The 26,337-nt window shown below is 37.3% G+C and overlaps 1 protein-coding gene across 1 annotated transcript; it reads right to left on the bottom strand.

Moving 5' to 3' along the window:
• Positions 1–1,067: 1,067 nt before the first annotated feature.
• On the bottom strand, positions 1,068–2,594 carry LOC145670148 (uncharacterized). The gene has a single exon (XM_081738519.1). The coding sequence runs from the start codon at positions 2,592–2,594 to the stop codon at positions 1,068–1,070; it is 1,527 nt and encodes a 508-aa protein (XP_081594645.1).
• Between the last annotated feature and the right edge of the window lie 23,743 nt (positions 2,595–26,337).

The following is a 26,337-nucleotide window of genomic DNA, read 5'->3' as shown; positions in this document are numbered from 1 at the left end:
ACGGATATCTGCGAGATGTTGAGGCAGTTGAGGAAAATCGATATGCTCATAAGTGAGAAAGTTTGGATATGGCAGTCTTATGCGATGCGCAAGTCGAATGGCTTGACGTTCGAGTATTGACAATCGGTCATAAAATTTTGTGGGAGCGTTGCACCAAGCTATGTGTCCAAAAGTTAAGATGGGCCGAAGGAACATTTTATATGTATTTAGTAGCAATGGCGCGTTTAGGCCCCATGTAGTTTCAGTTAGGCGACGTAGAAGATTAAGCCGGATAGTAGCCTTTTGGGATATTTTCTCAAGATGAGCCTTCCAATTTAGTTTGGAGTCGAATACAACCCCAAGATATGTAGCCGTTGAGGTAGGTTGAAGATTACGGTCATTAAGTGTGATTTTGAGGTTTCGCGGATTGCGATGAACCTTGGAGCGGCGTTTCGGGGGTAAGAAGACCAATGCTTGTGTTTTCTCGCTATTGACAGCAAGCTTCCAGGTTTTGCACCACTGCATAAAGTCGTTGAGAGTGGATTGCAATATCGTGCTGATCTGATTCATAGTCTTGCCGAGAGCTAGAAAGGCCGTGTCATCGGCATATTGAAATAAAAACACGTTTTGCATTGGTTTAGGTATATCAGAAGCATAAAGTATATATAAGAGCGGACTGAGAGCGGAACCCTGTGGAACGCAACAATATGGAAATATAGGGTGTGAAATAGCAGATCCTATGTAAACATATCCTATACGATTAGTTAAAAAGGAATATATAAAGCGTAAGTAGCAGATCGGGAGGTTAAGCTTTTGTAACATTTGAATAAGGCCATAATGCCATACTTTATCGAAAGCCTTTTCAAGATCCATTAAGACTAGGCAAGATGGAAAAGCCTTGTTATATTGATTTGTTATTATTGTAGAGAGTTGAAGTAACTGATCATTAATTGAAAAGTCCGGTCGAAAACCTGCTTGGTGTATGGGTAGTAAGTTATGCTCTTGGATATGTAAATGGAGTCGCTGGACAAGAATTTTCTCAAACAGCTTACTGAAGACTGATGTCAGTTGTATTGGTCGGTAAGACGTCACGGCGTGTGCAGGCTTTTGAGGCTTAAGAAACATACAGATTTTGGATACTTTCCAATCCACAGGGTAAAAGCCTGTACGGAGGATAAAGTTGTAGAGTGCAACAAGTAGTACAATAATGAGAGAGGAGCTTCTTTAATTAGCCGGTACGAAATATGATCAATGTCGGGTGCAGTATTTCGCTTCTTATGAAGTGCACGTTGAAGTTCATGGGTAGTAATAGGTGCTGTAAGAGGATGGTCGATATCTATGACGTGTGAGAGGGATGGTTGTAAAGCTGGAATAGAAGACAAGTCTGTGCGTTGACGAGGATTATGTGATATTGCAGGCGTAAAGACTGACTGTAATTGTGTTGCAAAAGCATTAGCCTTATCTTGGTCTGTAAATAAAGGAACAGTTTTGTCCAAAAGAGGATACGATATTTTAGTGCTTTTGCCCGTTAGTCTATGGAAGGTTTTCCAATAACGACTTGGTGAGGCTTCATCGTTGAGTTTATTACAGGCACTGATCCAAGTGCGACGTTTGTATGCTGTGAGATAATTTGTAACAGTGCGTTGCCATTTTCTGTGTTGATGAAGACATTCTTCGTTGCCCGTGCGTTTATATTCTCGAAACTGTTGTCGTGATTTGTGTATTAGAGAGAGATAATGTGGAGGCAATTTTGACTTAGACGGATAAATTTTCTCTACATGTATAGCTTGTTGAGCACCGCTACGTACGGCGTCTGTGATATGGTTGACAACATTATACATTTCAGTTTCTGAAGTTGGTGGTTGAAAAGTGGAGACACGGGTGTTGACGGTGTGTCGAAATTGAGGCCAATCAGCTTTATCATATCGGTGGATAATATGAGGTTCTAGTTTTTGTAGAGCTGGACGAATCTTTTTGATGGTGATTTTGATGGGACAGTGATCGCTCCCGATCGTGTCAAGAACCTTCACCTCACAGTCGTTCATAAGCGGGAGGGATGTAATTACTACATCCGGGGTTGTTTGGCTAGCTGGTCGAGTGGGAGCAGGAAGATTATGAATGTGAAGTTGTAATGTATTGGGAACAAAGTTTGTAAAACGTTTTTCTCTAGCGCTTCTGCTATGAATATTTATGTCAGCCATGATGATTATATTTTTAAAATTATGGGCTATATAATCGAAGAAAGTAAATGGTATTGGATGACCAGGGCGTATATATATAGTAGCTACATTGACTGTAAGAGAAGGATAATATATGGAGAATAAGAGATGTTCAGGAAGGTGCGCAAATACAGTAGGATTGTACTGGCGATAACGACGTTTGAGAGAAAAACCAATTAACACTCCTCCTTGAGCACGTGCGTGTATATCATGGTAATCACATCGTTGAAGTTGGTAGCCAGAAAGTCGTGCGGAAGAGCCTGGTTTTAAAGCTGTTTCGTTAAGGGCTACGATATCGATTTGTTCTAACAGAAGAGGCTCTAGAAGTACTTTATGCTGATGGAAAGATCTGATGTTGAGGAAAAGTAAAGTCAGAGCCATAATATGTACTGCCATATTGGTTTTAGGCTGCTGTTTCTAGAGGTGCGATGTGAAAGTGAACGAAAGGTCCAGAATATGTTGCAGTAAAGTTAAGGTTAAAGAGAGATTTGGCTGATGAAATGGAAACACGAAGTATGAGCTCACGCTGAAAAGGAAAAACATTTTGTAACACAATTGTGATGTAACGAAGATCTTCGACAGAGAGAGGTTGTGCGAAAGACTGTGAGGGTGGAGTTGCTTTGTCAAAGCTTTGTACTGGCACTGTTAATTCTGGTCGTTCCGGTTCTGCGCGAGGTTTTCCCTTACAGCGGTAGCTGTATGTTGGGTGATTTTCGTTACAGGTGGAAGAGTTTGGTGGTTGTTGTGGATTTTTACATGATTTTGTGTCGTGAGGTTGACCGCAATAGCCACATTTAGATGGATTAGGGCATTGGTTTGTAAAATGAGCGTTATAAGTTTGGCATTTTTCACACCGAAGTGGTAACGGCCCTGGTGTATTGGAAGGCTCGACACGATGAAGTTTCTTATAAACAGGAGCACCATGAGCTAACAGATAGTCAAGAGAGGTCTGATTTTGCGACAAAACGCGTACCATATAAGTAGAGCCAGTACTATTTTTAATGCTAATGCATTTGTGAACCTCGATTCCTTCTAGTTTGAGTTCTTCAAGAACTTCTTCATCGCTAATTTCTGGTATCACTCCCCGGATAACAACAGAAAACATGGGTGGTTTTCGAGGAGGGAGTGGTTGTTTTGTCTTCCGATCTGCTTGTTTCGTTAATTTAGCTGTTTTGCCAAATATTTCGTAGGACGCTTTGTTTCGGAGTGTTATGCCAAAATTCGGGTCTTTAGAGCGAATTATGAATCCATTTCTAGTTTTAACAATGTTTTCCATACTTGCTCGAGGCAGATACTTGATTATTTGTAAGAACACCATTTTAGAATGAGTATATTTGGTATCGAAATCTGTGAGCAGAAAATAATAGATAGATTCTTTGGCTGTATAAAAGATAAATTGCCAGAACTAGTATCCATAGCTGAGTCCAGGTTAGTAGGCAGGACAGGAGACCGAGATCTATCGCGAGGTCGCTTACTTGATTGAACAGAATCACCAGAATCATTACGATCTCTGGGTCTAGTTGTTCGTAAATTGGGTTGACTGAACCACGAAAGATGCCTAGTACGATTGGAGCGAGATACAGTTTCACGCTCAACTGCAGAAGAGCTAGGAGCCGGCGGCCCCACGAATTGGGGTAGGTTCCTGTGCATTGGTCCAAGGACCAGCACAACCTATCCGTGTGATTTGACAAGAGTAGTGATGAAAATAATAATGAAGATGACAATGATGATATTCCAAAAATGCAAGCGACCCTCCGAAAGTGTCAACTTTCGTCAATCCCCTAAATAGCGTACGTCTGTAATGCTCACAAGTGCGTATGCTACACCTGATCCTCGCTAACAGATTAACAGCTATAAGAGAGGCTGGGTTCTGCTCAAAGTTAAAGATGTGACGTCCTTGCTTTTTTTTTTTTTTTGCTAGCCGAGGCTAGCTACCCGCCCGAGGGTTACGACCTCCATGGGGAAAGAGAAGTTTGGGAATTGGAAGGAAAGGACTGGGAGATGGTCTAAGGGAATTTTCATTATTTTATTATCACTTTATTTCATAAAATTTATTATGATTCAGAAGGTGGATATTGCTATCTTTGCGATAGCAATCATGAGGTAGGGGAATGTCGGTATTGCATGATTGATTGTTAGATTGGACAATATTTTCTATATGGGAGAAGAGAAGAATGAGATGACTATGAGATGAGGTGCACTAGACAACACAACACGAGGGTGATTGTTAGAGGACAGATGCAAGTTAATCTTCTCGCTTGGGGGCTGCTCCAAGCATTGATGAGAGACAAAGGGAAGCCCTGTTAGTAACAGAGGACTACTGTGCTGAATATGACGGTGTGATATGAGGTGGAGAATGGTCGATGAGAAAAGTACGAGTCAGTGGAAGATCAGGGTGGTCGGGTGGTAGAGAGTAATGATACAGTGTGAAAAGGAGGGAAAGAGGAGAGTGTGTGATGGGATGTGGAAGATCGAAGTTTGTATGAGCGTTAATAGTATCGCGGAGAAGCGGGTGATGAAGATTGAGACGTGTCTGAAAGTACTTAAGGCGAAGTTGTTCGAGATGGAATAAGATGTGAGGGAAAGGCATTCGGTCGTATAGAGTCTGAGTTGGACTGGGAAGTTTGATGCGTTATGCTATACGAAGGGCGTGTCGTTCGAGAACTTTAAGTTTGTGATAATAGGAAGGGGAGCTGAAATCCAGGCAGGATGGCCGTAAGTCAGCACTGGGCGAAGAAATACTTTGTAGGTGTTTAAAAGAAGTTCTGAGTGAAGACCCCAAGTCGTACCAGTTATACGTTTAAGTAAGTTAAGTCGACGGTAAGCTTTTGCTGTAACATCCTGCAGGTGTGCTTTCCAAGAAAGGTGTCTGTCCAATGTAAGTCCCAGGTATTTGACTGTTTTAGAAAGCTGAAGACGAGTGTCGTTAACTGTGAGATTTAATAGAGATGGATTGCGGTGGACTTTGGAGCGTTTGTTCGGTGGTAGGAATATTGTAGTTTGTGTTTTACTGGCATTGATCTTAAGCCTCCATTTATCACACCAGAGGACAAATGTATCTCTCGCCTCCTGCAGTGCTGTGTTAAGTTGGTGAACAGTGCGACCTACGGCAAGAAAGGCAGTGTCGTCGGCGTATTGAAATAAATGAACGTTGGTAGGAAGTGGAGGCATATCTGCAACATAGAGTAGATAGAGTAGGGGAAAGAGCGAAGAGCCCTGTGGTACACCGGAATGTAGGAAGATAGGGTGAGATGATTGTTGATTGATGAAAACGTATGCGAGGCGTCCAGACAAGAAATTATAAATGAAACGTATGTATGCGATGGGAAGGCGAAAATTCAGTAACTTAGAGAGAAGTCCTTGATGCCAAACTTTATCAAATGCCTTTTCCAGATCAAAAAGGACCAGGCAGGATGGTTTTGCCGTATTGTAGTGATTAGTAATGTAGTTTAGAAGACGCATGAACTGATCGTCAATACTGAACTTTGGGCGGAATCCTGCTTGGTGGACTGGCAAGAGATTGTACCGTGAAAGATGGAGATGAAGGCTGAATCGGACGGTAAGAGGATACTTGGTCGGGAGGTTTCTCTGGTTTAAGAAACATAAGAACTTTAGACGTTTTCCACGGAGCGGGTATATAGCCAGTACGAAGGATAAAAGTATAGATCAGGGCAAGAATATTTATCAGAACAGTTGGGCTTTCTTTCACATGGCGGTACGAGATGTTATCGATGCCGGTTGCTGTGTTGCGTTTGCAGGTAACTACATGCTTGATCTCGATAGGAGTGATAGGGGCAGTGAGCGCTTTGTGAGAAGAGACTGTGTGATGCACGTTTGGTTGAAGATGTGGAGACCAAAAGTTAAAGTGATCTGTAGGATGATGACGAAAATGACGTGTAGCTGATAAAGGCGTAAAGATATCCTGTAAATAGGTAGCGAAGGCATTAGCTTTATCTTCGTCTGAGTGGAGTGCTTGATCATGATGAATGAGTGGATAGGATGTTTTGGTGAATTTTCCGGTGAGGGCGTTGAAACGCTTCCAATATTTGGTAGGGTGGGATGTATCAGAAAGAGAATTGCAAGCCTTGATCCATTGTCGTAATTTATAAGCTTTAACATAGTTTGAAACTGTACGGTGGAGGGCTCGATGATGTTGAAGAGCTTCACGGTTTCCAGATCGCACATACTCTTTATAAAACTGACGGGAGCGCTGTATGAGAGTAAGATATTGTGGGGGTAGTATAGGTTTATGGGGTGAATAGGTAGAATTAGGAATGAACTGTTCGGAGGCAACTTGTATATGTTTAGTGATATGATCCAGGGTAGAGTATAACTCATCTTCCGTAGTGGGAGGAACGCATTGATGAAGAGAGTGACTTAAGTAAGTTCGATACTTCGACCAATCTGCTTTATCATAGCGGGGGATGAGTCTGGGAGGGGGTGGTGTGTTGGTGATAGAGGTAGTGGATACTCGGAGGCTGAGTTTAATTGGGACATGATCGCTTCCTATTGGATCTAAGATATCGATGTGAATACGGTGTGATAAAGAGGATGAAGTTATGGCGACGTCTGGAGTAGTATTGGATTCCGGGCGGGTGAGTTTAGGTAAAGGATGAATTATACCGGTCGTAGTTGTGACAATGAAATTAGTGAAAGTTGTCTTATCTCTATCAGAACGGCTGTGAAAGTTAATGTCTGCTAAAATGATGTAATGACGGAAGTTGTTAGAGATGTAGTGAAAGAATGATAGTGGTATTGTGTGACCGGGACGAACATAAATGGTGGCTACTGTTACACATAATGACTTATAATAAAGAGTAGTAATGAGATGTTCTGGTAGGTTTTGAATCGGAGCGGAATGAGTACGATGAGGTATATGAGGTGAAAAGCCTATGGCAACGCCACCATTTGCACGGCGGGCTGGTATGGTACTATCATGGCGAAGAATGTGATATCCTGAAAGGCGGCAAGTGAGCTTGGGTGTAAGGAGAGTTTCATTCAGAAGGAAAGTATAGACTTTTTCTTCTAGTAGAAGTTGTTCAAACAGAATTTTATGAGTGAAAAATGAGCGGATGTTGAGGAATAAGAATATGAGAGCCATGATAAAAGCCATAGTGAAGATAGATTTAGACAGCAGTTGTAAGTGGAGTTGCATGGAAATGTAGGTAGGGGCCATTATAGGTAGCATGGAAATCAAGATGGAAAAGGTTGCGAGCGGCATGTTGAACATGCTGTAACATGAGTGGCCGTGCAAAAGGTTGGACGTTCTGAAGGGTCAAGGTGATGAATGCTAATAATTGATGAAGGGTGACATATTGATTGGGTTCCAGTGGTGTATCCACTGTTTGATTCTGAGCGTCGTGAGTACGTAATGGTACTACTAGCTCTGGTTTAGTCTCTTCTGGAGTAGGCCGAGATTTACATTTATAACTAAGTTGGATGAAATCTTTCGTGGCAAGTATTACAAGTAGGAGCTTGTTGAAGATTAGTGCAGTTGCGAGTTGGATGAGGTCCAGAGCAATAGCCGCATTTGAATTGGTTGGTGCAGCGATCAGTGGAGTGCGTATTGTATTCCTGACATCTTTCGCATCTAAGAGGAAGTGGTGCTGGTGATCGTGACGGTTCTACACGATGTCTCTTTTTGAAGATCCATTATCTAGTAAATCGTTGATCGTTTCTTGCGAAGTGGTCAAGATCCGGACCATGTAGGTAGGCCCCTGGTTATTCCGAATACGGATACATTTTTTGAAGGAATAGGCTTCCTCTCGTAGTTCATCTTCAATCTCTGCATCTGTTATCGACGGATCAACCCCGCGGACCACTACCGACATGGTAGGTGGTTGGCGTGGGGGTGGGCGCTGTTTTTGCTTATTGTTAGTGAGTGGACAAAGTGTTGCGGTTTTTCCGAAGATTTCAAAGCTATGTTTATCTCGGATGGTTGTAGCAAAGTTTGGTGATGATGGCTTGATGATGAAGCCGTTCCTGGTTTCTACTATTTGTAATATCTCAGAGCGTGGTCGGTATTTCAGAATTTGTTGAAGAAGAAGTTTCGAATTCCGGTACTTCGGATCGTAATTTTGAAGAAAATAGCTATAAATGTCCGGTTTCAGCTTTGGAGGAGGCAGAGGAGGAAATTCCTCGTCAATGATGAGACGGTCATCGTCTGAACTAGAGATGCTGTGGGCATCTGTATGGTATTTCTTGGATGGTGGCGATCTTGACGACGGTACTGGGCAGCTAAGAGGTGAGCGAGATCGATCTGGGCTTGTTTCTGCTGTAGACTTTTCCCTACGAGGCTTCCGCTTTTCCGTCTTCGTCGAGATAGTAGAAGGTCTGGAAGCTGATGGTCCTGAAGCCTGTCCGGTATCCATAGCCAGATACCATAAGCGATGTGAAATTAGACACTGCTAACTGTGAAGTGATGGAAGCGAAGCGAAACGACGGATTCAGAATTGATGAGCAAAACATACACAATAATAGTGTACTTCAGCAGGCTTCCACTTGGGTGAAACCCTCGATCTCTCGTAACCTGTCACCCGAAACTGAATTCCGATCGCCGTGCGTCCACACGTACGCAAAGAAAACAGTCTAGACTTGTTACGAAAGCTGTACTGCGCCAGATGGTAAAGTATACGTCCTTGCGGCGTAACTGTATATTAATATTAGAATATCCAACTATACTACTACGGAGAGGACAATATTTCGACACAACTTACTTTTAGTTTTCATTATTACAACAAAAGAAGAAAATTGTTGAACTGCATTATTAATATGTTACGAGGTTTGTTAAAATAAATCCACTCTTCCATTACAAATTGTTGACATTTTTTACATGTCCATGCATCGCTGTGCTGCCATCTCTTAATTACCTTTATAGCTATGAACTTAAAATTAAGAAATCATTAGCTCAAATTTACAAGAATATTAGCTAATCTTTTGGAGCTACATTATACATATGTAGCCCGGATGTAATGGAGGGTATACGCAGGTATACGGCATATACCCACCTCTAATTTTTGGAAACTATCGTATAGCCACCTAACATTTAGGAAGTACGCGGGTATACGCTACATTTGATCCATAGTATAGTCACTTCATTGGAACAAGCAACAATTGCTTTTCATGTACTGCATTTCAAAACAACAAAAAAAAAATCTCACTAAACAGCTGGTCGTCAGGTTGTTGCTGCGAATTATGTCTAAATTCTTTTAAAATGTTTTCGTTTTCGGGGATGTAGGAATCGAATTTTCCGAGAATACCTTTATAATGGAAAACAGCATTCTGAATGTGCAATGCTTCTAACTCGAAATGTTACATTGTGTTGTCCCACTTTCTGAAAGCTGACCTCTGGTATTATATTCAAATGTTTGTATTGGGAACTCTTTTGTTTCTAAAGATCAGCGACAGATAAAGTTCAGGCCTCTTTCACATTATCCAGCGATTTGCCGGATCCGTTTCCGGCTGTTTGCCGGATCTGGTTTTGGCCCCTTTCATATTATCCGGCGTATTGCCGTGGATGAAAAATATGCGAGCAGGGTTGCTGTGCAACTGAAGAAACAAAACTCTGTGACTCTTGTCGTGTTGTGGTGGTTGTAATGGACAGACGCAAAATGTGTTTTCTACTCGCCTTGTTAAGACACAGGCAGAAAAAAAAGTCAGAGACACATATGGGTTCACCCTTTTCTAGAGAAACGGTATCTTGAAGGAGATTTCTCTATACTGTTTCCACAATTAAGGGAAGACGAAGGAAAATTCTTTAATTACTTTCGTATGTCTATCGTATCTTTTGATGAGTTGTTGGATCGCGTACGGACCCAGCTGCAGCGGCAGCATTCAAAATTTAGGAACTTTATTCAACCTCCCGAACTTCAGTGCATCCCGAACAGCTTTCAGTTTCTTCAGACTCCTTCCCCATTCAGGAGAAATTACGGAAGTCCCAGGAAGTGACAGCGATGAAACAGCTAATAATATGTCGTAATAGGTAATAATGTTAGATTTAATTGATAATTCATTACTTAACACTAACGTAGCAGTGTTCATACAGAAACAACCACTAAGAAAAGAGTAGAATGTTTAATCCATTTTGTACTGTTTTTCAGGTTGTAATCCATTTTTGTATTGTGGTTCATCCTGTAATCCATTTTTGAATTCTTTAACATGTTGTAATCCATTTTGGTCCATCTAAAAATAGTTTCAATGCATGATATTGGACACCCGCCGAATGAGATGATAGAAAAATAAAGACTGATGTCCATTAATTGTAATAATAATAATAAAACTGGCATTGTTATTGATTCAGACACTTATAAAGGTGCTTTTTATAACACTTCAAATAAATATGTATTCATATTAAATGTGTAAAACATTGCAACTTCAATAGAAATGTAAATGTTTACAGTTTCAAACATGGTGTCTAGTGGTGTGTCAGTGTTTTGTTATGCTCTGATATTCTTAAGTTTTTGTCTGCTTTGTCCTTGCGTTAGAGCGTTTTGGTTATCTGTATCTGCAGGATGGTGTGACATTGAAAAACACTGGGCTTTCATTGTTGTGTTTGTGACCTGTTTTGCTCTGAAAGGATGTTTTCTTTTCCTGTATCATCCTTTCCAAAGGCTCTTTGGACTGCCATTACGAAACCTTCTTCTTCGGGGCAGACAGCTTCAGGTAAGAAATTACAAATAGATGGCACCACCTACTGCTGATCGTTCTGCTCAGTGGCTATGTTCACCTCAATCGGCGACCCAGTGAGGGTCATGCCCTTTCTATTTATTATCGAAACGTTCGCTCCATTAAAAATAAACTAAGTGACTGTGAAATACATTTACATGAACTTCTAGAATATGGCTGTTTAGCTTTTTTCTGAAACTTGGATGACTGATGATGTGCTTGATTATGAACTGCCATTCTCCAATAACTACTATATACAGACGGGACAAGGGTTCACGTGGTAGTGGTGTAATGATATGCGTGAACTCTAAACCAAAAAATAAAGAACGTAACGACTTATACCGTGAGGACTGTGAAATCTTATGGGTTGAAATAAACATTTCAAACGGTCCACAACAACTCATATGCTGCTTTTATCGACCAAAGAGAAACTCTCCCTTGTACATACTGGAAGCGTGTCGTGACTCTGATTGCCGTCGTAACAGACTGCAATGCAAAAGTCTTGGAGATTTCAATCTCTCCATTGACTGGCTTTCCCCCACATGTGGTGTCCCACATTGTAAAAACTAGCACAGCATAATATGCATAGACCCCATGCCGAAAACGTCGCCAACACCTAGTGGCCCACTGGCGAGTAAATATCGATCGTCGCTATAGCGATGCGTCGAAAGACTGCCGCTAGTATGCCACTGGCGGCAGGGCTTCGATGAATCGAAAGAGATATCTAGAGTCGGAGTATTAAAGTTACCACCCCGTACCAGCAAGGACTTCCTTTTGGAGGTTCTTCGATTCGTCGCGGAATCGCGAAGGGACCAACTATCGCCAGTCATGTGCGTGCGGTAATTGTGATATATTATTTTTCCTGACGAATTGTTCGTAAAGTGAGTTATAGTGGCATCTACGCAACTTGAGAGATATACAGTCCGATGGAATTGCTGTATAACAGAATAGGAAGTGATGCGTTCAACGTTAGAGGGTTATGTCTAGGTATAGTCCAGTCGATTAAAAATGTAGACGTTGGTGTTTAAGTAAAATTGATTGTGTTAATCTGTATGTGCCTGTGCAATGGCACATTATCCTATCCATGAGCTGACAGATTTACACCTCATTTATGGACAGACAAAAGAAATAGCCCAGAGGCGATTCGCTTATATCGTGACCATCGCCTTCAAAGGAGACTAATTATCCCTAATTTTTTTCCACATGTCTATATTCGCATTCGAGAAATAAGGTCTCTTCAATTTTCCCTACGTTAAATCGGAATTGCACTATGTGGACAGTTGAATTTGAAGACAGCGAACTTGGCATGATCAGAGACCGTCCTGAAACTAACTGTAGCAAATTGTAGGGCGTAAAAGTTGACATGCAGCTCTAGTGAACGATCAGCAGCAGAGATTTAATGCGAGCATGCTGTGCAGTATGGTGGATAATTTTGTGACAGGACCTTATTTATTACGGACTCGCCTGTGTGGGAAGACATATTTTTTTTATTTATACGTAATGTTCTCCCGAAATTGTTAGAACGTATACCCTTGAACATAAGACTACAGATGTGATCCCAGCATAACAGAGCACCTGCACATTTTCATAAAAATAAGCAGATCTACCTAAATGAAACATTCCAGATCTTTGAACTGGGGCGAGGACCTCTGTTATGACGACCTCGTTTACTCTACCTCACACTCCTTTGATTCCTTTTTAAGGGGGTGATTGAAACTCATTTTGAATGCAATACCAGGTAAGACAGCCGAAGAACTTGTTGCTCAAATTTATATAGCTGCCGCAGTCATCTCCGAAATTTCAGATGTATTTCACAGCATGCGGAAAAATTTTCTTCGCCGATATCATGTTTGCAATACAGTCAATAATCCACAAAGACTGTGAACTCTTATTGTTCACATCTATCTCGTGTACACATGCTGCATTTCCAAAATACTGCACAAGGTACCTCTGAGTATTTTATCCTACTTTGTACGAAACACAATAAATCGGTAGTTTGAAACTATATTTCTTTGCATCATTGTGCAACACACGCAACAGCTTGTATTTCGCCGAATTTTATTGCTTCTGTGCTCGGAGTCATTATCTTTCACAGAATTACGTATTACAAGGAGGAAATATTTTAATGCAGCTTACTTTCGCCCAAATTCTGTTGACATAATTTGTGACAATCACTGTTCTCATGTGAAGAATCCCTTGTACTCTCGTTCATCATACATGGTCTTTGCTGCCTGCCTGACTATGCACAGTCATTATAAATCTAATCTGGATCAATCATTTTTTTTCATTTTCACACACTCTTACTTTGGACGGGAAGCAGTTAATTTGTCATCCGTTACCATTAGCCTAGAAGATATAACTGCGATGCGTTAAAAACTTTTTCATTTAAACTCTTCTTCCGAGAGTTTATTTTATACTGAGACAAAATAGATCAATCACACATGTGTATTTCTTTTTCGAATTTTAAGTGTTCTAATTTGAACTCTGTACTCTTACTTTTGATTGTTGAAATCTTGTACTTGATTGTTGTACATTTCCTCATTCAATGTTTGATAAAATACTCAAAGGAATACTCCAGTTTCTTTGGGTATCACCCTTGCACCGCCACTGCAGTAAACACGGTTGTACACTAATGGAATCTACAATTAAATATAATGGACACTCTCTTTTGCCCAATTTCGATCCGACATTTTGTTCTCGAGTATGGCTGTTTCTGCATTTTTCCAACATTTTCGGATGTTCAAAGCTCCGATGCATCTCTACATCCAGGTTGTTCTATACTTTCCCTTTTATCCCGGGGACAGGAAACACCTCCGGATGATTAAGTTATAACGCACACACACACACACACACACACATATATATATATATATATATATATATATTCACGTTTGTATGGGCGCCCTTTTGATAAACTTGTTCACCGTCCTCGTTGGTATCCCAGCACGGCCCTGATGTGTACTAATGGAGGTAGCCACACGCCGGTACAAATCAATGTTGACAAATATCAGCATATATACCATCACTCCCAACTATTATTGCAGACATATAACATATAGAACTTCCATTTAGTTATTTTATTTATCTAATTATTTGCCTGTTTTGCATACAAATGAGAGTATTCTCGAGTACGCATACATTACATACGCAAAATAAGTACATATATGCAGTGGCGGCGGTTGGACGTCAAAAGTGGGGGGCAAGACATAATCTCAATATTTGTATATCAATGTTAGTTTTTTGGTTTCTTCTAACATTTTGTTTGACGAAAGGTTGTATAACTATTAGGATACTGTATTTTCCAGTTAACATACAGTATATCGTGTTTCATATTTTACTAAGTAAATTGACAAGAGCAACGCAAGTAGATACTAGCCCCCTTTGTACTCTTAAACAACGAAGGTGTAAGAAGAGATTTGATTCCTTGCTCATGAACATCTTAAAATTCAGTCTGGAAAATTGTGTGGTCAGATTAGGGGCTTATTTGATAACAAATTCGCAAAACAAACAGAAAGGATAATATTGATCGAATAGTAATGAAAAATGAGGCTTGTTTCGCAAGTTATATTGAAACTGGGAATTAATGAACAACTTATATTTTTAATTCCATGCGTATTATTACATGTTATTACTCTTAGAAAAACAGTAAATACTACAAGCATATGCTGCGACATTTAAAGAAATACTTTTGCAGTTTCCCGAAAAATGTTCGTTGCCATTAGGTACAGTTATCACTTTTTTGGAATACATCAAAACTCAACAATACTTAGTATCACTCCACACTCCAGTTATGCAAAATAATCGTAAAACCTAGATTTATGTTGAATTCACTAAATTTAATTGTATATACAAAATTGTATACAGTATGTATACCCCTAAATTCATATATTACACTGCAAAACAATGCCGCGCCTTTGACGTGGGAGACCCGGGTTCGATTCCTGGCGGGAGCTCATGTAGTTTGTATTCCATGTTAATCAGTAGGTCCACGTCTCATATAGCCTCACTGCTGAACGGGATGTTAAACTGAAAAAAATATAATCAAAATATTGCTTATCATTAGAAAGAAAAAAAGACATTTTAGGAACTGTCGATTTTTGTGCAATTAAAGAATAATTTGTGAACAGTGTTTCTTCCAGACATGCTTTTGGGAGGCACTGCTCCCCCCCCCGAAGGTCTGAGAGTATCCCAACCCCCGAAGGAGACCAAAATAATACGTCTATAATATAATAATAAATAGAATAGTACCTGCAGTGCTTCCCCCGGAATACTAAGTGTGTGCCCCGGAACATTGTTTCTGAAAGAAACACTGCTTGTGAAGAACTTTTTTTTTTTTTTTTTTTTGCGAAATGTTATCTCAATTAGTTTTAAAGCGACTAACATATCGAACCCTTTTAAGAAGAAATGAAAGTACACTCGAATTGTGGCACTCCAATAGGTTAATTTTTGGGCCATTTTTCGTGACAATTAAAACGCAATTCATGTAGCTTTCTTCACTGTACGGGAAGACAACCAATACCGGCAAATATTTTGGCGCCATTTTTATTCTATGAACCATTAATACATACAAAAACTTTATATTTCCAAATGAAATTATATACATTAATGGGTCATTTCAAAAAAGTGGGGGCAACTGCCCCCCTTTGCCCCCCCTAATCGCCGCCCATGCATATATGCTATAAAAAACTTACAAATAGAGTAATACATACATAACTATGGCTTTTATAAGCTTACACATTCATAACTTAATTAACAAAAAGCATTTATACATTGTCTTCAAAAAACTCATTTACCGAGTAGTAACATTTATCTACTAAGAACTTGTGAAGATCAGATTTAAAGATAGAACATGATTTGTTTTGCTTTAGAAAGTCAGGTAACTTATTGAAAAAAAAATATACCGTTAATATATACGCTTGTTTGAAAAACGAGAAATTCTGGGGGATAACATGCAAATTATTAACGAATCGAGTATTGTATTTATGGGCGTTAGTGTTTTCAATAAGTAGGTGTTTGTAACTTACAGTAAACAAGATAATTTTAATAGATACACACAACAGGTAATGGTAATATTTTTTTGTCATCGAAAGATGGGCTTGCAAGAAGACTTCGGTGACAATCCAAACACAACCCTTAGTGCTTTCTTTTGTAAGTGAAACGTGCTAATACATTCAGTAGAATTCCCCCCCCCCAAAAAAAAATACCATAAGTTATTAAAGAATGGAATTTTGGATAGTACACTGAAACTAAAGCCTGTGTTGTGACATTACCTCTTAGTCTACGAAGGCCGAAACAAATACTACTTTCTTGTTGAGTTGAGAAATATGTTCATTCCACGTTAGTTTCAACTAATGGTGACACCAAGAAATTTAGTTGAAATAGAGTAGTCGACTCTTTTATTTTATTTTTATTTATTTTATTTATTTAATAAAGAAAATTAATATATTGGGTGTATCCAATATATTAAAGAATATACATTAATAAAACATAAACATATTAAATTATAAAATAACAATATACAAAATATTAATGAAAATAAAATGAAAGAATAAGAAAAAAATAACTGCTACAGAAATTAACAAGTAAATTTTCTACTTATAAGTGCTATTACTTCTCTAAAGGAAATAGGACTTCCTAGATTCCGTTTATTAGTAGAGTTTAACGTACCCGGTATTCAGAGATGACAGGACTTCGGACTTCCAGAAGTCATATCTATCTCCCAGTGTCGGGTAACTTAATTCAATGCAATTATTTCTATATTGCCAATTTTTTGTAATTTTTATGCAAAGAATAAAAAAGATAGAAAATGGCTCACATAAGCAAATGCTTGTGTGTGAGCCTAATTCTCGTGTTTTATTTTTCTTATCGTAACATATGAGGTTTATTCTTACTTTTAACTGACAATAGTTTTTTTTAAACACTTTTTAATTCTTTTAACCATTGTAAAATTAACCTTTTATATGTTTTGAAATTACTTTCATCTTTGATTTGGAGTGGAAGTTCATTATAGATCTTCGGAGCTCTGTAATATGTTTGGTATTGAGTTATAGATTTACTCGTTGCTCTAATTTCTAAATTTTTGTTTGTCACATTTCTGGTTATATACGTATGTTTTATTACTTCCAATTTGTTTCTGTTCTTTTTAACATATATTAATACCTTCTGCAAATATAATTTTGAAAGTGGTAGTACTGAGAATTGGTCATAGAGTCTATCTAGTCTACTTTCAAGTCCCTTTTTTAAACATATTCTTACAATATTATTTTGCTGAACAATCAGAGGTTTTAAATGAGTAGGGTAAGCAGCACCCCAAATAATATACCATATGTAAGTATACTATTTACAAGAGCATAATATACAGTTCGTAATATTTTTATGCTTACAATGTTTCGTAATTGAACAAATTTATATAATAATTTTCTTAGTATTGTGGCGATATGTGTAATGTGAGAAGACCATTTTAGATGCTTATCAATAAATATACCTAAGTATTTTACTTTATTTTCACTAATAGGACGACTACAGTTACATTTTTCAGTATTTTGACAATAATGCAATTTTAGTGACATGTTCTCTGGCTGTCCTGTTATAGTTGGTGAAAACGTTATATACCTGTTTTTTTCAGCATTTAATATTAACTGATGATTATCAAGCCATTGTTTTACTATCTTCATTATTATGTTTTGCTATTATATAAGGAATACATTTATCGCAAGGATGTTTTATCATTGTTTAAAACTAATTTATTGCTAGTTAACCAGTTACTTAATTGTGAAAATTCAGTGTTTATATTATATTCGATATCATATCGTGAGTTACCTGTAATAATAGCATTGGTGTCATCAGCAAATAAAGCACACTTATTAGGCAACATTTCATGTGTCAAATAATTAATGTATATAAGAAAGAGCAACGGGCCAAGCACTGATTCTTGAGGTACACCAATTAGAATTGTTCCTTTGTAACTACTAAACTTATGAATTTTGCCAGTATTTGTAACTGTACCAAAATTTTACTTAAAATATTTTTCGTATAAACGCTAATTCTGCGTTAGTGCATTATGTGACGTTCATCTGAATTCGTACACTTTGTGTGGTATATGTTTCTCACTGATCATGCTGCCGCCTAGTGGTGCTAAAAGATAGGATAGAAGAAGAAGAAAAGGAAAGAAGAGAGAGGCAATAGTTAGTTTTTCGTTGTAAGTGTTGGTGTGTGTTGATGTTAATGACACAGCTATTATTTGCTGATCATGTCATGATCTTGTTACCAGACGTTATTTAAAAAAGTAGAAGTTGTCATGTAATTTGGAAAATCCATCGTTATCTTCGAATATGCATAAATATTCAGTGAAAATAGTATTGTTAATCTGAATATTCTGGTGTTTTTTACGTAAGTCGTTATTAAAGTAAATCAGCCCCAAGTAATATTTTATAACGACAAGGGGGTGTGATCGAGATTATAAGTGAAACAAAGGACTTCGCAGGTTGCTCTTGAAGGTAATGGACATATAATTACAGACTAAACCAAAAAGTCTGAATAACTTGTTTCATCCAACGGTAGCCGCTACATAATGCTGTTATTAAGTCGGCCAGGAACGACTGTTACATAAACACTTGAAATTTGAAGAAATAACAATTTCTGTGAAGATTACTTCAGATCCGGTGAGTGAACAACAAAATGTGACTAAAGTAACTGGCGCCACGACGAATTAACTATCATTGTGGACGATTTAACGCGTTTTTACGAATTTACTACGTAAGCGGGGCTATATATCCAAAATAATCAGTGTATCACAGGTATGTTTATCTATTGAATAAATGGCACCATAATGTTTAGATTTGTTCGTTTTCTCTTTTTCTAGATCGCATGACGAAGTAAGACTATGATCATTGTGTCGCTTGTAAGTAATCTATGAGAGTAGGTGATGTTATCATCTATTTTTCATAACCCGCCTTAGATCTTCGCCCAGGTGGTTCCGTCCGGATCTGGACCGTAACGGTGAGGTGTGTCGCGCCTTCCTTAAACGATAGTCGTGAGGACGAAGTTTCTGAACCCTCAAATGAAATAGTGCAAAACTATATTATTTGAGGGCGAAGAGTAGAGAGAGTTCTCTGCGGAGGCCGGTTGAGGATGGTGTGCACCGCGCAGCACTATCCTGCTCGAACCCAGAACCGTAATAGAATGGCGTTTCCCTCCAGGGACGGATCAATTAATAATAATTCACGTTTTTATTAATTGATTCGTAACGGATGTGGCATCTCGGAGAAGATCTAGGTGTAATATTCGACAGGTTTCATTTCTCATGATATGCTATATGCGATAACTTGAAGATATTATTGGTGTTTGTTGTGTTTGTATATTTGTAACTGGTAATCATGGCAGAAAGTGAAAATTTGAGTTTGCAAACTTTGCTTGAAGCTATTAATAAAATTAACGCTGCTGTTAACGATACTAAAGAACAAATACAATCACTTAATGGTAGTGTAAATGACACTAAGCAATCACTTAATGGTGCTGTGAATGAAACCCAAGCTCAGATAGAAAAATTTTCTAACGATCTTACAGGTAAATTAGAAACGTTAGAACATAGGATGGATGGGCAAATTCTGACACTGTCGACTGAGTTAGTACAAATGAGAAGTGAAATAGACAGGGTTAGTCGTACTTGTGCGGATAACTTTGAAAACTGTCAGCACAGTTTCAGGAGAAATTAAATGTGCAAGAAACAAAGGTTGATGAAGTTAAGCTTGCCGTGAAAAATAACGAAGACAAAATACGTTTTGTCAATGCTAAAGCTAATCAGTTAGGAGATCAAGTCAGGGACACTGAGGAACGTATTATAATGATTGGGAATAACGTTAAGGATTTAAGTTCCGATGTCAATTTAGTAAATGACAAAGCTGAGCGAGCGCAGGAAAAAGTGGGAGAACACGAAAGTAGAATCATGAAGTTAGATCAAAATGTTCGCGAGATTTATGATGTAAGTATAGCAACCCGTGAAATAGCTCATCACACTCAAACAATGATAGACGATGTTAAGGGTGAAGTAGAAAGTAAGTTCGATATAGTAAATCAAGATGTCAGAAACTTGCGTGTAAGTATGATTGAAAGTCAAATTAGGTCATCAACACTTGTGGGAAATGTAAAACCCGAGGTGGAAATTAAAGAAGAAAAAGTTGATACCAGTGTACGTAAAAACACCAACCCTTTTCTTGACTATGATGTAAGTCCGGTGTTAAGTGAAAATGATTCTTCGGATCCTCACAGTGATAATAGCTTTGTTGGGGTAAAAACTATCAAACGGAGGAAAAAACGAGAAAGAAAAGTAGCTATAAAGTTGCGAGATTTAGAATCTTTCGAGAAATTCTCACGCCATGAAAATGAATTGACTGCTACTGCATTCTTACGTAAGTTTGAAGATCAAGCTTCGCTTATGTCAATTTCTCGTAGTCAGTATTTAGACATTATCAAATTCTTGTTGACTGGTTCTGCGCAAAATTGGTTCATTAACAATTGTGTTTCTTTCACTTCTTACGATCGTTTTGCCGAATTGTTCAAATTAGAGTTTGAGAATGAACAGGTTCGTGCTAACAAGTTAATGGTATTGCAATACAAACCATATGATGCAAAAGTCGACGGAAGTGTGTACAATTTTGTGTCATATAGATGTAATAAGATTCAAGAAATTAATCCCGACATAAAAGAATCGTTAGCTATTAGTATGATTCTCAATTTGATTCCACCTTACTACCGACGTCAGTTAACAACTTTGTCTACTATGAATTTGTCTTCTGTATTGTCCGTTATACAAAGATTAGAAGCAATTCCCAGGTCTGATAACCGTAATAACAGCAATAATCATAGATTTCTGAAAGTCAACCAGGTGTCTGTTAATAAGAATGGTAAGCGTGAAAGTAATCAGAATAACGTTAATGATTGTGATGAATCAGGTCAGGTACATTCAAACGAAAATTCAAATAACAGAGATAATCGGAAAAGAAAAAATTCCTTTCGTAGAAACAAAAAGAAAAAATGGAATAATAATAGTAGTTCTAATAGGCATGAAGAAAGTGTGTGCTTTTGCAATTATGGTTCAAATGTAAGTAATAGCAATGCTAATGTAAATCAAAATGAAGCCACTAGTGATGTGACTAATAGGCCAGCGAATGGTAATTCCCAAACAAGAAATTCACCTCAGGCTGGTTACAGTAATGGAAACTTTGTAAATCCTTCGAATTTTGGTAATCCTACTGGCTTTAGGCCACCAAGACCGAATTTTACGAATGTCACTGCAGGCAATTTTGGGTTTCAAAATAGATTTCCTCCCCCAAACTAGAAGCACCCTGCCTGAAGAGTGCTCATAGCAGGGAATTAATTCAAACGTGTAGTAATGAGTTAAATAATGCACTCCTTCCAAATAGTCAGACTGTTTTTGTAAAGCTTGATAAAAATCTAATAAACTTAGTACAGTGGGATGATGTTTTCTCATCTGATGAAGAGGAAACTAAAGAGTTTTGTAAAACTAATGTAAATTCATGTGCCACTGCTGAAATTCTTGTCAAAATCATGAATGAAAATCTGTATGCTCTGTGCGATTCAGGTGCTTCGGCTTGTCTGTTAAGCTATAATGCGTGGAAGAAAATATCTAACATTGTGTCAAACGCTGTATTACAACCCGCTCCTCAAATTGTTCTAGTAGATTATAGTGGAAAAAGAACAAAATCTGTTAAGGGCGAGGTTACCCTCTGTGTAGAAATTGGACCTGTAACTTGTGATGTTAGGTTTATTGTTGTCAGTGACCTTAATTGTAATTGTCTGCTAGGCAGAGATTTCTTATCGCTAGCTAATGCGAAATTAGACTTTGGCGAGAAATCCGTTACTGTAGGTTACGACCCTAACACTTGTAAGGTACCAATGAAAGAGTATGAGCACGGATTTGGTAGTGACCCCCTTCTGAGTAATGAAAGTAAAGGTAAAGTAAAAATACTTACTAGAGAGAGTGTTAATAAGGTTGGTTTTCATTTAAATAATGCGAATTGTGTTGACACTAATTCTGCTATTGAAAGCGAAAACGAAGATGTAGTCGAACCTGTGCTAGAGTGTCCGACAATTCAGAATTTAGAAATTCATAAGAAACAGCTGACGCAGGAATGGATGGTTAGTTTGTTAGAAAACAGTAAAGCATTCGAACATGTAGAAAGGTGTAATATCAATAATGATTTAAATATAGAGCAAATAAAACAAGCACGTTTGAACGAAGCTGCTGAAGTAAATTTTTTGTATCATTTTTATGGGGAACAAATTCATAAATTGGATGAGGAAATTCAAAAGTCTCATAATAATGTAAAAATAAATCAGGATGTTTGTAATACAAGTAAAATTACTCGTAATCCCCAAAGTCACTTTCCTTCTGTTACAGGAATTAGAACAAAAGTCCTTGAAATTGAAAATTTATCTAATGTTCAAAAACAGCAACTATATGATTTATTGTTGAAACATAGATTGGTTTTTAGCGACTTGCCAGGTAAATGTAATAAATTTGAATACACCATCGAAGTTGAAACAGACCAACCGATTGTAAAACGTCAGTACCCATTACCCTTTAAGTACAAAGAAAATATTGAACAGCAAATAGCTGAATGGCTAGAATGTGGCGTAGTGGAAGAATGTATTTCTGTGCATTGTCATCCTTTGTTGTGCGTAGCTAAGAAAAATACTAGTAAACTTCGTACTGTTGTAGATTTAACTCAATTGAATAAATTTGTGAAATTAAAGCAGTTAAAAGTCAATAAGATCGATGATCTTCTCTTTAAATTTCAAGAAATTCAATTCGTTTCTTGTTTAGATTTTGTTGGAAGTTATTTACAGGTATGTTTGAGTGAAGAAAGTAAACAATACACAGCCTTTTGTTGGAACGGTAAAATGTATCAGTATACTCGAGTTCCGTTTGGTTACATAAATGGAGTAGCTGCTTTTATGTTATGTTTGCAAACTGTCCTTGGGGCAGGTTTGTATGAAAAGGTAGTCTCATATATTGATGATGTCTCTGTAATTTCTATGACTTTTGAAGAACAGTTACAATTTTTGGATCAAATATTTCAGAAAGTTTACGAGGCTGGCATGACTTTAAATCTGCAAAAGTGTACCTTTTGCAACACGAAATTTAGTTTTTTAGGGTTTGACATTAGTCCACAAGGCATTTCAAAAAATCCTTCTTATGTACAATGTATCAAAGACCTTCCAAGGCCTAGAAATTTGAAAGAATTACAAAGAGTTTTAGGTTTGTTACAGTGGTGTGCCAAATTTGTTGAAAATTTCGCTCAAAAATCTGAACCTTTATTTGGTTTGTTAAAGAAAAATAAAAAATGGATCTGGGATCAATCTTGTGAAGATAGTTTCAATCAATTGAAAAGTGATTTAGTTCAAGAGGTAATGCTTGCACATCCTTTGTTAGATCATGATTTTTGTTTAATTACAGACTGTAGTTCAGTTGCTTTGGGAAACATTCTTTTTCAAGAAGTAGACGGTAAGAAACATATTTTAGGGTTTTATAGTAGAACGTTAAAACCTGCTGAGAAGAATTACACTGTGACTGAACGTGAGTGTCTTTCAATTGTAGTCGCGCTCAAACATTGGTCTCAATTGTTGTATGGAAGACATGTAAAAATTTACACGGATCATAATTCATTGGTATATTTGCACAAAATGAGACAGTGGAACTCTAGATTAGCTCGTTGGAGTTTACAAATTCAGGGATTTGATGTACAAATTGTATATATTAAAGGTCAAGATAATCAAGCTAGCGATGCATTGTCACGTATCATTCTGTTTCCTGAGGTTGAAAAGCATGAAGTTAATAAGTACGAAGTGTTGCCATCTTGTTTTAAACATTTGTCTGTACAAGATTTAATCAGTAAACAAAGAGAACACCCAGAGTATGAAAATATCATGAAGTACTTAGAGAATCCCAATGATCCTTATGTTAAGGTTAAGAATCGAAATATTGGTGAATTTTACAAAATCGAAAATGGAATTTTGTTGAATCGTAGTTACCATTTTCCTAATCAATGGAAAATTTGTATTCCTCCTTCATTGGTGAATGATGTAATTCAAAATTATCATGAACAAGGTCATTTTGGTTTTGAAAAGGTTTTAGGCTTTGTAAGTGATTGTTGTTATTGGAAGTCCATGCGTAGAGATATCAGCAATTATTTGCGTGACTGTGTTGTCTGTAAACGTACGAAAGTTGAAAGTTCGCCACCAGCTAGACCTTTACAAACTGTGGCTGTAAAGAATGTAAGAGACATGGTCTCGATCGATTTGTTAGGACCTTATCCACCTTCTCATAATGGAAATAAATTTGCATTGTCAATTTTGGATGTATTTAGTAGATATTACACGATGTTCCCAATTAGAAACGCAACGACCAAATGTGTTTTAAGATGTTTACAATATTACTATTTTGTAACCATGGGAATTCCAAAATCCATATTGGTGGACAATGGTGGATGTTTTGTATCGGCAAAATTTAAATCTAAAATGGAAGAGTATGGTATTAAAATTCATTATGTAACTCCTTATCACCCGAAGAGCTCAATTGTAGAGAGAATCCATAGGGAGACGAATAGGTTGTTCAAATTGTTGTGTAACGAAGAACATACTTCTTGGGAAAGATACATACCTCAAATTGTCATTTTGTTAAATTATTCTGTGTGTAGTAGTTTAGGTGTCAGCCCTGCTAGTCTTCATTTAAATGTGAAAGCAAATTATTCTGTGTTGAAGCATTTTGGCATTGTAACAAACGAAAGCTATGATGAAAGTGAACCTGTAAATTGGGAAAATAAACTCATCATGGCTGACTACCGCAGAAGTGAAAAAGTTAGAAAAAGAAACGAGAAATATAATGCATCCCAAGAAAGAAAATACAAAATAAAAGAAAATGATTTGGTATTTTTGTTGCAATCACATTTGAGTTCAGCAGTAGACAAAAAGATTCGCAAGTTTTTCATGCTCTACAAAGGTCCGCTATTTTGTAAAAATAAAATTTCAGATAAAGTCTTTGAACTTGTAGATCCTTTAACTGGAAAATCTTGTGGCGTACATTCTATCGATCGTGTGAGAGTGTGGAGACCCACTCAAAAAACTAAAAACATCTGGTTAGAATTAGCTAAGAAACATATACATGAAAGAGAATTTGATTCTGTAAAAGAAAATAGTGAAAAAGCTGATTCTTGTGAACCGGAAACTTTGGTAAATGTGAATTCTTTGAATATAACAAAGGTTAGTTTGTCCGTATTCAACCAGAGCGAAAGTAATAAGTTCAATGTTCAGTTGTTGTTGAAAGAGCTATTGAAATGTGATACATATTTGCAATATTTAAATGATAAGCTAGATTGCCGGTATCATACTCTTATGTTAGCTTTAAATCATTTGCTGAATCATAGGCTAAACAGACGTGACATGTAAAAAAAAAGTCACGGATATGATTATTTCTTAAATGCTAATATGTATGAAAATGTTGTTCATTAGTATTCATATGTAAAGGAAACATGAGATAAAAAACTCGTTTACATGAATTATTGTATCGTCTTGTTGATGCTTTGCGATAAGTTATCAAGACTAACTGTTAGATTTTAAACCACCAATTGTATGAGGTGAGTTGTCTAGTATTCATGTATTACTACAAATGTAAACGATAATGAGCTCTGATTTTGTCAGAGTGAGAGTAAGTTTTTATGTGTCAGTGGAACACTGTGACACAAGTATTGAATTATGAATGGCAACTCCCCCCCCCCCTCATTTATTTTTAACCTTTGGGTTCATTTTTCTATGTTGTTTTATATTCCTACCTCACTAGAAGGTCTTGTTGCCATTCCAGAGGGGTGGGATGATAATATAAATGTATAATGGGGAAGGGAGACTTAAAAGTTTAAGTGGATAGGCGCTTATTAGCGTAAAAGTGTGGCAGACTTACTTCTATCCGGCCTCACTCTTGTTGTAACAGTACAAAAGAGTGGTAATAAACTTATTTCATATAGTTATTATGTTTAAATGATGTGTAATTCTTGTATTTGTGAATAACAATTTTGTTTTCGTAACTTCTTTGTCAGAATAGAGTGAGAAGTGCGAGTATGTTTTGTCATTTATGCAGTTTAAGTATAATGTGTGTAGAATAAGTTTGTTCATTTCCTCTTGTGGAATATTGAAATATATCATTCAAATAATGTTTATTTTATCTATTTGTTGAAAAGTTGAGTTATTCATAATAATTAATTGTTTATGTTTTGTAGTTTTTCGTATAATATCGTAAAGTAAGTAATGTAAATATTTTAAGTCTAAATAATGCCATGATTTCGTATAATGTTTGTGTTATTTTAACAATAAGAGCGCATATAGCAATATTGTAATACAAATATCAAAAGTATATCATGAGAATTATTTGTATATTAATAGTGAGTCACGCACTTATAAATGT

Source organism: Thermobia domestica, chromosome 14, assembly GCF_964235325.1.
Source record: "Thermobia domestica chromosome 14, izTheDome1.hap1.1, whole genome shotgun sequence".
Classification (NCBI taxonomy): Eukaryota; Metazoa; Arthropoda; class Insecta; order Zygentoma; family Lepismatidae; genus Thermobia; species Thermobia domestica.
This window is presented reverse-complemented; position numbering and strand designations above follow the sequence as displayed.